General features: G+C 37.8%; 1 protein-coding gene across 1 annotated transcript; it reads left to right on the top strand.

Moving 5' to 3' along the window:
- Window positions 1–4,686: 4,686 nt before the first annotated feature.
- On the top strand, window positions 4,687–5,112 carry LOC130982616 (trifunctional UDP-glucose 4,6-dehydratase/UDP-4-keto-6-deoxy-D-glucose 3,5-epimerase/UDP-4-keto-L-rhamnose-reductase RHM3-like). Its single transcript, XM_057906661.1, has one exon. It carries the CDS (start codon window positions 4,687–4,689, stop codon window positions 5,110–5,112), a length of 426 nt encoding a protein of 141 aa, XP_057762644.1.
- The last annotated feature ends 6,812 nt before the right edge of the window (window positions 5,113–11,924 follow it).

Genomic DNA, 11,924 nt, shown 5'->3' with positions numbered 1-11,924 from the left:
CTTATTTGAGCTCGGTTTGGGAGGTTTCTCCTCTTCCTGAGGGATTTTCAGAGGTTCTATTATTCTCTCTGATTCCTCCAAATCAGGCTGAACATCTTTAAGATGTCCTCTAGCTCTGATTCGAGACTCTCAGCCATATTGACCTCTCTTACCAGAGAGTCAATGATATCAACACTCATGCAGTCATCTGGGGTGTCTGGATGTTGCATGGCTTTGGCAACATTCAACTTGAACTCCTCCTCATTGACTCTCAGGGTTATTTCCCCTTTTTGGACGTCAATGAGGGTTCGGCCAGTTGCTAGGAAAGGTCTTCCTAGAATGAGAGTTGCACTCTTGTGCTCCTCCATTTCCAGCACCACAAAGTCAATAGGAAAGGCAAATGGCCCAACCTTGACAATCATGTCTTCAATCACGCCTGATGGGTATTTAATGGAGCCATCAGCAAGTTGAAGACATATTCGGGTTGGTTTGACTTCTTCAGTCAAACCAAGCTTTGTGATAATAGATGCAGGTATTAAGTTGATACTTGCCCCAAGATCACATAGAGCCTGCTTGGTACAATTACCCTCTAATGTGCATGTATCATAAAGCTCCGGGATCTTTAAGCTTCTCAGGAAGCTTTTCAGAATGACTGCACTGCATTCTTCAGTGAGGTAAACTTTTTCAGTTTCCCTCCAATCCTTCTTATGACTTAAGATCTCTTTCATGAACTTAGCATAAGAGGGTGTTTGCTCAAGTGCTTCTGCAAACAGAATCTTTATTTCAAGAGTCCTGAGATAGTCTGCAAAGCGGGCAAATTGCTTATCTTGTTCCGCTTGGCGAAGTTTTTGAGGATAAGGCATTTTGGCTTTGTATTCCTCAACCTTAGTTGCTGCAGGTTTATTGCCTACAGATGTGGATTGGGAAGCCTTTTTAGAAGGGTTGTTATCAGCACTTGTATGTGATTGATCCCCCACTGGCGTTTGAAAGCCAGGGGTGGAAGCTGGAGTGGCGTTAGACGTCAACTCCTTATCTGTTACTGGCATCTGAATGCCAGAACTGTGCTCCCTTTGGGCGTTCAACGCCGGATTCATGCTTGTTTCTGGCATTGAACGCCAGGAATGAGCATGGTCTGGGCGTTCAGCGCCAGCATTATTCCTCTCTGGGCTCTGATTGTCCTCAGAGGGATTTTGAGTAGCCATTTGTTCATTTCTTGGCTTTCTACTGCTTTGAAGTGAGGTATTTAATGTTTTCCCACTTCTTAATTGAACTGCTTGGCATTCTTCTGTTATTTGTTTTGACAGTTGCTTTTCTGTTTGCTTTAACTGTACTTCCATATTCCTGTTAGCCATTCTTATTTCCTGTAGTATTTCCTTGAATTCGGCTAGCTGCTGAGTTAGAAAGTCTAATTGCTGATTGAATTCATTAGCCTGGTCTACAGGACTGAGTTCAGCAGTTACTGTTTTAGCTTCTTCTTTCATGGAAGATTCACTGCTTAGGTACAGATGCTGATTTCTGGCAACTGTATCAATAAGCTCTTGAGCTTCTTCAATTATTTTTCTCATATGTATAGATCCACCAGCTGAGTGATCTAGAGAAATCTGAGCTTTTTCTGTAAGCCCATAGTAGAAGATGTCTAATTGCACCCACTCTGAAAACATTTCAGAGGGGCATTTTCTTAGCATCTTTCTGTATCTCTCCCAGGCATCATAAAGGGATTCATTCTCTCCTTGTTTGAAGCCTTGGATGCTTAGCCTCAACTGTGTCATCCGTTTTGGAGGAAAATATTGATTCAGGAATTTTTCTGACAGCTGTTTCCATGTCCTTATGCTGTTCTTAGGTTGGTTATTCAACCACCTCTTAGCTTGATCTTTTACAGCGAATGGAAACAGTAATAGTCTGTAGATATCCTGATCTACTTCTTTATCATGTACTGTGTCAGCAATTTGTAAAAATTGTGCCAGAAACTCTGTAGGTTCTTCCTGTGGCAGACCGGAATACTGGCAACTTTGCTGCACCATGATAATGAGTTGAGGATTCAACTCAAAACTACTAACTCCAATGGAGGGTATACATATACTACTCCCATATGAAGCAGTAGTGGGGTTAGCATATGACCCCAGAGTCCTTCTGGACTGTTCATTTCCGCTTATGTCCATGTTGGAGTAAAGGGGTAATGTGGATTTAAATTTTTAGTTTATAAATAAATAAAATAAAAAAAATTCGAAATAAAATAAAAACCAAAATAAAAATAAGATAAAATAAGAAAATTAAAATAAAATAAAAAAATTAATAAGAATTTGAAAATATTTTATGAAGATTTTTGAAAAAGTGAGGAGAGAGAAAGTGGTTAGGATATTTTTGAAAAAGATAAATTTTTTTTTTAAACTTAAAAAGATAAGAATTGAAAAATTTTAAAATTGAAATCTGAATTTTTATAAAAAAATTTCGAAAAAAAAGTTCAAAATTAGTTAGAAAAGATATTTTTTTGAATTTTGAATTTTATGAGGAAAGAGAAAAACACACAGAAGACACAAGACTTAAAATTTTTAGATCTAATGCTCCTTATTTTCGAAAATTTTGGAGGGAAAACACCAATGAACACCAAACTTAAAAATTTTAAGATCAAAACACAAGAAAAACTCAAGAACACCTTGAAGATTCACAAGAACACAAGAACAAAAGAAAGAACACCAAACTTAAAATTTTTAGAAAACTTCACTAAATTTTCGAAAATTAAAGAAAGATCAACAAGAAAACACCAAACTTAAAGTTTGGCACAAGATTAAATTAAGAAAAATTATTTTAAAAAAAGATTTTAAAAAGAAGATGCCCAATTGCCAAGAACATAAGCCAACGCTATAACCAACTGAGCTAAAAATGTAACGTATTTTAAAGATGTATTATTTTTATGGATAAAAGTATAATTTTTGAAAGTTAATGTTTTGAAAAAGCACAAGAAAAACAAGAAAAGACACAAAACAAGAAAAACTCAAGATCAAACAAGAAAAATAAACAAGAACAACTTGAAGATCAATGAAGAACAAGGAACACAAGTTCGAAAATTTAAAGAAAAAATATAAAATATGCAATTAACACAAAACTTTGAACAAGACACTAAACTCATGAAAAGAAATTAAAAATTAAAAATTGATAAAGAAAAATAATATTTTTGAAAAAAATTTTTAAAAAGGGATAATAAAAGATGCAATTCTAGTGAAAGAAGGATAAATTCTTCCCAATCTAAGCAACAAAATAAACCTTTAGTTGTTCAAACTCGAATAATCCCCGGCAACGGCGCCAAAAACTTGGTGCACGAAATCTTAATCCCAATATCAAAATCAAAATTTCTTATGATCTCGTACCACTAACCAGCAAGTGCACTGGGTCGTCCAAGTAATACCTTACGTGAGTAAGGGTCGATCCCACGGAGATTATTGGTTTGAAGCAAGCTATGTTTATTTTATTATTCTTAGTCAGGATATTAATTAAAATTATCAGTTGGAATTATTAGAAAAATAAAAGGGTGTGAAATAGTTACTTGTTGTGCAGTAATGGAGAATATGTTGGGGTTTTTGGAGATGCTTTGTCCTCTGAATCCCTGCAACATAATGCTTACTCACTTTCATAAATGCAAGGCTCCTTCCATGGCAAGCTGTATGTAGGGAATCACCATTATCAATGGCTACCTCCCATCCTCTCAGTGAAAACGGTCCAGATGCTCTGTCACAGCACGGCTAATCAGCTGTTGGTTCTCGATCATGTTGGAATAGGATCCATTGATCCTTTTGCGTTTGTTATCACGCCCAGCAATCGCGAGTTTGAAGCTCGTCACAGCCATTCAATCCTTGAATCCTACTCGGGATACCACAGACAAGGTTTAGACTTTCCGGATCCTCAAGAGTGGCCGCCATCAGTTCTAGCTTATACCACGAAGATTCTGATTAAGGAAGCTAAGAGATACTCATTCAATTTGATGTAGAACGGAGGTGTTTGTCAGGCACACGTTCATGGATTGAGGAAGGTGATGAGTGTCACGGATCATCACCTTCTCCATAATTAAGCACAAATGAATATCTTAGATAGGAACACGCATGTTTGAAAGGAGAAACAGAAACAATTGCATTAATTCATCGAGACGCTGCAGAGCTCCTCACCCCCAACAATGGAGTTTAGAGACTCATGCCGTCAAAGTGTATAAAATTCAGATCTGAAAATGTCATGAGGTGTAAAGTAAATCTCTAAAAGTTGTTTAAATAGTAAACTAGTAACCTAGGTTTACAGAAAATGAGTAAACTATGATAGATAGTGCAGAAATCCACTTCTGGGGCCCACTTGGTGTGTACTGGGGGTGAGACTTAAGCTTCTCACGTGCCTGGGGCTGTTTTGGGCGTTCAACGCCAGGTTGTAACCTGTTTCTGGCGTTGAACTCCAGCTTGTAACCTGTTTCTGGCGCTGGACGCCAGACAGTAGCATGATACTGGCGTTGAACGCCAGTTTACGTCATCTATCTTCGCGCAAAGTATGGACTATTATATATTTTCTAAGTACATATATTCATTTATTTATGTAACTTTATGCAACTTTTTCCGTGAATATATAATGTAAATTCAATAAAAGCATAAGATTAGCATCTTCTTTTATTTATTTGATTTGACTAGAAATTCATTTTGTTCCATGATGCAAAAGTTGTGCAGAGAAATAATAATGGCAACAAGATACAATCCAAAGAACATTCTGATAACTGGAGCAGCTGGTTTCATTGCATCACATGTATGCAACAGGCTAATCAGAAACTACCCTGATTACAAGGTTGTTGTTCTTGACAAGCTTGATTACTGTTCAAATCTGAAGAACCTGCTTCCATCAAGATGTTCTTCGAATTTCAAGTTCATCAAGGGAGATATATGCAGTGCTGACATTGTTAACTACATTCTTCTCACTGAGTCCATTGATACCATAATGCACTTTGCAGCACAGACTCATGTTGATAACTCCTTTGGCAACAGCTTTCAGTTCACTCAGAACAACATCTATGGAACTCATGTTCTCTTGGAAGCTTGCAAAGTTAGTGGTGGACAAGTTAAGAGGTTCATCCATGTCAGCACAGATGAAGTTTATGGTGAGAACTAACACTACCATGCACAAATTTTTACTCACATATGCATCAAATACTACTATTGTTAATGTTGCAAGTTAAGTGTGAAGAGTACATGAAATTAGTCGCACATCAAAAAAAATAAAGAAGAGTGAGGTGTTTATAACATGAGAGACACATAAATTTTATAGCACTAAGACACATACAATATAGAAAAGCTTTTGTATTTGTGTTTTTTATGAAACAAATTTGTCTCTTTGTATTTCAATTTTGAGAGTTATCATATATAATAGAGGAAGTATAGGGAAACCAATACATGTTTCGTATCATGTATATAATAGAAGTTAATTCCAAATTAAAATTAGAGGAAGTATAGGGAGCTAATTGCTGGAAAGCCCTGGATGTCTACTTTCCAGTTTACATTATATGCTTTTAATACGCCAATTGGACTCCTGTAGCTCCAGAAAATCCATTTCAAGTGCAGGGAGGTCAGAATCCAACAGCATCAGCAGTCCTTTTTCAGCCTAACTCAGATTTTTGCTCAGCTCCCTCAATTTCAGCCAGAAAATACCTGAAATCACAGAAAAACACACAAACTCATAGTAAAGTCCAGAAATATGATTTTTGCCTAAAAACTAATAATATTCTACTAAAAACTAATTAAAACATACTAAAATCTACATGAAATTACCCCCCAAAAGCGTATAAAATATCCGCTTATCAGACTACAGCTGAGATCCATACAAACTCTAGTCTCATTGCAGAAGCAATTGCAATTAGAGAAGCAATCATTCTGGCAGAAAATCTCAATATTGAAAATGCAATAATTGAATCAGACTGCTGCCAGTTTGTTCAACTTCTCAAATCAGGAAAAAATTTGTGGGAAGTGGATCCAATTATTCAAGATATAAGAACAATTCAAAAGAGGCTCCCGAACTGTGAATTTACCTGGATTCCTCAACAAGGGAATGAGATAGCTCACAATTTCGCCATCCTAAAGTCAAAGAACCAGCTAGTCAGCAATTGGCCAACATGCCCACCCAGCCAAATTGCACAAATTATCAAAAAAGAAAAATTGGGCATACCGCTCCATCTTTACAATTAGCTACAGTGGTTCTGTCGAAAGCCAAAATCGCATCCTTCACTGGCGGCATATACGTCTTCGTCCTATCTGCCATCACCAAGAAAGGAAGGGTATGGCTTCAACTTGCAGCGTCATCAGCCCGGCGGAGCAGCAGTTCCTTTCATAGTCCGAGTTTAGCTACCGGAAAAACTCCTTCCAAGAGTTTTGCCTAACTCATATTCCCATTAACTCTTCACTTGTCCTTGTGCTATAGTGTTAATAGGTTTTAATTTAAATTGGCAGTTACAGGGGAGGGAACACGCTTTGGGGTAGTCATATTGGGTAGCAATAGGAATTAGTGTATTAGTGTCGGGTTGGGTATTGGTTCGGGTGGTTCTAAGCCCGAACCCCGTCCAAAAAAAAAGTGAAGGAGGAGAGAGTAGCAACGGGTGTAAGACCCGAATTTTAAAAAGTTATTAATAAATTATTTATGATCAATTATATTTATTTAATATTATATTTTTAGAAAATTTTATATATAAGTTGAGTAAATTCTTATTTATTATTTAGTATTCTTATACTTGAAAAATAGTGAATATTTTATATGCCTTAATTTTAAATATTTAGATTTTTAACCTTATTTTATAAATAAAGGAGAATTAATTTACTTATCTCCAATTTTTATAAAATTAGCATTTGAATGAAAATAATTTACAAATTATAATTAAAAGGTATTTTTAAGATGGATACTCTATATTTAATTTGGTTTTTAATTATTATTCTATTTTTAATTATTTTATTAAAAATTACCCTATTGCCCCTATTTTTAACAAAAATACCTAAACTAACCCACATCACCCCAAATCCTAACAATACACTCATCTCACTCACACTCACCCTCACCAACACACACACACGGTTTAGAAAGACAAAAATAACAGAAGAAAGAAAGAAAAGAAGAAAATGAAAGAAAGAAGGAAAGGAGAGGAAGGAAAGGGGGGATCCGAGAAAGAGGAAGAGAGCGCCGGGGAGGAGGAGCTATCGCACCACGCCGCATTGCTCTGGACTGCCGCCTCACCACAGCCACGTTGTTGTCTTTCGTGCGTGTAGGGGAGAAGCCGCCACTGACCTCGCGTTCGTCACCCCCGACCACGAGCCAATGAGAGAGGAAGACGTCACCACCATTCATACAAGCTTCTGTCGCCATGGAGTGCATCACCGGGAAGGGGAGCCTAACGTGAGAAGAGCAGCGTGCAAAGGAGGTAGAGAGAGAGGTCCGAGACTGAGCTAGTTCCTCTCACCACTGATCTGCCCAGTTGCCGTCGCATGCTCCACCGTCGCCGTTGTTGATGGATGGCCGAGCCTTCACCACCGAGAAATGCCGTTGCCGTCACCAACGACCACTGCCGGTAAGGTTTTGAGTATTGGGTTTCGTTTCTTTTGAGTGTCTGGAAACGTCACAATCCCTGCATGTTGGTTTCAGTTGCCATTGCCAGAGTCTGGTTGCTGCTGCCGCGAAACTAGTTCAGAGACCACCGTTGCTTCGTTTTGTTACTATAGTAAGTATTTCTATTTCGGAGACCCCGCATTACGTGTATTAAAGTCTTTGCGATATTAGTGGTGTTAGGAGTTAGTACCTGAGGTTGTATGTTATGTTTTAAAGTTGTTACGCTATTGTGAAAGTGCACTGGGTCGTCCAAGTAATACCTTACATGAGTAAGGGTCGATCCCACGGAGATTGTTGGTATGAAGCAAGCTATGGTCATCTTGTAAATCTCAGTTAGGCGGATAGTAAATGTTATGGAGTTTTCAAATAATAAATAAAACAGAAAATAAAGATAGAGTTACTCATGTAATTCAATGGTGGGAATTTCAGATAAGTGTGTGGAGGTGCTTGTCCCTGTTGGATCTCTGCTTTCCTACTGTCTTCCTTCAATCCTTCTTATTCCTTTCCATGGCAAGCTGTATGTAAGGCATCACCATTGTCAATGGCTACATCCCATCCTCTCAGTAAAAAAGGTCCAAATGCTCTGTCACGGCACGGCTAATCATCTGTCGGTTCTCGATCATGTTGGAATAGAATCCCTTGATTCTTTTGTGTTTGTCATCACGCCCAACAATCGTGAGTTTGAAGCTCATCACAGTCATTCAATCCCTGAATCCTACTCGAAATACCACAGACAAGGTTTAGACTTTCCGGATTCTCATGAATGCCGCCATCAATCTAGCTTATACCATGAATATTCTGATTAAGGAATCCAAGAGATATGCGCCCGGTCTAAGGTAGAACGGAAGTGGTTGTCAGTCACGCGTTCATAGGTGAGAACGATGATGAGTGTCACGGATCATCACATTCATCATGTTGAAGTGCAACAAATATCTTAGAATAAGAACAAGCGGAATTGAATAGAAAATAGTAGTAATTGCATTGAAACTCGAGGTACAGCAGAGCTCCACACCCTTAATCTATGGTGTGTAGAAACTCCACCGTTGAAAATACATAAGTGATGAAGGTTCAGGCATGGCCGAATGGCCAGCCTCCAAACGTGATCAAAAGATCAAAAAATACAATCAAAGACCAATCCAAAGACCTCTAATACACTAGTAAAAAGTTCCATTTATACTAAACTAGCTACTAGGGTTTACAAAAGTAAGTAATTGATGCATAAATCCACTTCCGGGGCCCACTTGGTGTATGTTTGGGCTGAGCTTGATCTTTACACGAGCTGAGGCTTCTATTGGAGTTGAACGCCAAGTTGTAATGTTTTTTTGGCGTTCAACTCTGGTTCGTGACGTGTTTCTGGCGTTTGACTCCAGAATGCAGCATGGAACTGGCGTTGAGCGCCAGTTTACGTTGTCTAATCACGAATAAAGTATGGACTATTATATATTGCTGGAAAGCTCTGGATGCCTACTTTCCAACTCCGTTGAGAGCGCGCCATTTGGAGTTCTGTAGCTCCAGAAAATTCATTTTGAGTGCAGGGAGGTCAGAATCCAACAACATCAGCAGTCCTTTGTCAGCCTTTTATCAGAGTTTTGCTCAGGTCCCTCAATTTCAGGCAGAAATTACCTGAAATCACAGAAAAATACACAAACTCATAGTAAAGTCCAGAAATGTGAATTTAGCATAAAAACTAATGTAAACATCCCAAAAAGTAGCTAGATCCTACTAAAAACTACCTAAAAACAATGCTAAAAAGCGTATAAATTATCCGCTCATCACAGTCCCAACTTATCGAGGTAGGGGCTTTTTCAAAGAAATAATTTTATAATTTCGAATTGTTATAAATGGATATTAATGTGATGAATGTACCTTTAGTGATTGTATAAGTCTTATGTATCGTCGGACTATTTTAAGATGAATATGATTGTTGTTTGATTGGATTGTGGTTTGATTTTGTTAAATGGATGGTTGCTACATTATTTCTTTGATGTTTTGGAAACGAGTTTGGTTCATTGAAAATGAATTGAGTTTGAATGTGTTTTCTTGAAATCACAGAAAAACACAGAAACTCACAGTAAAGTCCAGAAATGTGAATTTAGCATAAAAACTAATGAAAACATCCCAAAAAGTAGCTAGATCCTACTAAAAACTACCTAAAAATAATGCTAAAAAGCGTATAAATTATCCGCTCATCACAACACCAAACTTAAATTGTTGCTTGTCCCCAAGTAACTGAAAATCAATTAGGATAAAAAGAAGAGAATATACTATAAATTCCAGAATATCAATGAATATTAGTCCTAATTAGATGAGCGGGACTTGTAGCTTTTTGTCTCTAAACAGTTTTGGCATCTCACTTTTTTCCTTTGAAGTTTAGAATGATTGGCATCTATAGGAACTTAGAATTTCAGATAGTGTTATTGATTCTCCTAGTTAAATATGTTGATTCTTGAACATAGCTACTTTTATGAGTCTTGGCCATGGCCCTAAGCACTTTGTTTTCCAGTATTACCACCGGATACATAAATGCCACAGACACATAACTGGGTGAACCTTTTCAGATTGTGACTCAGCTTTGCTAGAGTCCCTAGTTAGAGGTGTCCAAAGCTCTTAAGCACACTCTTTTTGCTTTGGATCACGACTTTAACCACTTAGTCTCAAGCTTTTCACTTGGACCTGCATGCCACAAGCACATGGTTAGGGACAGCTTGATTTTGCCGCTTAGGCCTGGATTTTATTTCCTTGGGCCCTCCTATCCATTGATGCTCAAAGCCTTGGATCCTTTTTACCCTTGTCTTTTGGTTTTAAGGGCTATTGGCTTTTTCTGCTTGCCTTTTCTTTTTCTTTCTATTTTTATTTATTTTTTTCGCAAGCTTTTGCTTTTTCACTGCTTTTTCTTGCTTAAAGAATCAATTTTCATGATTTTTCAGATTGTCAATAACATTCTCTTTGTTCATCATTCTTTCAAGAGCCAGCAATTTTAACATTCATAAACAACAAGATCAAAAATATGCACTGTTCAAGCATTCATTCAGAAGACAAAAAGTATTGTCACCACATCAATATAATTAAACTAAATTCAAGGATAATTTTGAAATTCATGTACTTCTTGTTCTTTTGAATTTAGAAACATTTTTCATTTAAGAGAGGTGAAGGATTCATGGAATTATTTATAGCCTTAAGACATAGTTACTAAATACTAATGATCATGTAACAGAGACACAAATATAGATGACATAATAAGCATAAAAACCAAAAAAAATAGAAAAATAAGAACAAGGAATGAATCCACCTTAGTGATGGTGGTGCTTTCTTCTTGAAGAACCAATGATGTCCTTGAGTTCTTCTATGTCTCTTCCTTGCCTTTGTTGCTCCTCCCTCATTGCTCTTTGATCTTCTCTAATTTCATGGAGAATGATGGAGTACTCTTGATGTTCCACCCTTAATTGATCCATATTGTAACTCAAATCTTCAAGAGAAGTGTTGAGTTGTTCCTAATAGTTGTTGAGAGGAAAGTGCATCCCTTGAGGCATCTCCGGGATTTCTTGGTAATGAGCTTCCTCATGCGTCTCTTGGGTTCCATGAGTAGGCTCTCTTGTTTGCTCCATCCTTTTCTTAGTGATGGGCTTGTCCTCCTCGATGGGGATGTCTCCTTCTATGATGACTCCAGCTGAGTAACATAGATGGCAAATAAGATGAGGAAAAGCTAGCCTTGCCAAAGTAGAGGGCTTATCGGCTATTTTGTAGAATTCAAGGGAGATATCTTCATGAATTTATACTTCCTCTCCAATCATGATGCTATGGATCATGATGGCCCGATCCATAATAACTTCATATCGATTGCTAGTGGGGATGATGGAGCGTTGGATGAACTCCAACCATCCTCTAGCCACAGGCTTGAGGTCCAGTCTTCATAATTGAACTGGCTTGCCTTTGGAGTCTCTTTTTCATTGAGCTCCTTCAACACATATATCCCTAAGGACTTGGTCCAACCTTTGATCAAAGTTGACCCTTCTTGTGTAGAGGTGTGCATCTCCTTGCATCATGGGCAAGTTGAATGCCAACCTCACATTTTTCGGACTAAAATCTAAGTATTTCCCCCGAACCATTGTAAGATAGTTCTTTGGATTCGGGTTCATACTTTAATCATGGTTCCTAGTGATCCATGGATTGGCATAGAACTCTTGAACCATCAAGATTCTGACTTGTTGAATGGGGTTGGTCAGAACTTCCCAACTTCTTCTTTGGATCTCATGTCGGATCTCCAGAAACTCATTTTTCTTGAGCTTGAAAGGGACCTCAGGGATCACCTTCTTCTTAGCCACAACATCATAGAAGTA

Source organism: Arachis stenosperma, chromosome 1 (genome assembly GCF_014773155.1).
Source record: "Arachis stenosperma cultivar V10309 chromosome 1, arast.V10309.gnm1.PFL2, whole genome shotgun sequence".
NCBI classification, from domain to species: domain Eukaryota; kingdom Viridiplantae; phylum Streptophyta; class Magnoliopsida; order Fabales; family Fabaceae; genus Arachis; species Arachis stenosperma.
The sequence above is the reverse complement of the archived record's forward strand: the minus strand, read 5'-3'. Positions and strand labels throughout refer to the sequence as shown.

What these genes read in the sequence shown, in the direction of transcription:
- LOC130982616 (XM_057906661.1), top strand. Translation starts at nt 4,687, where the DNA reads ATGGCAACAAGATACAATCCAAAGAACATTCTGATAACTGGAGCAGCT.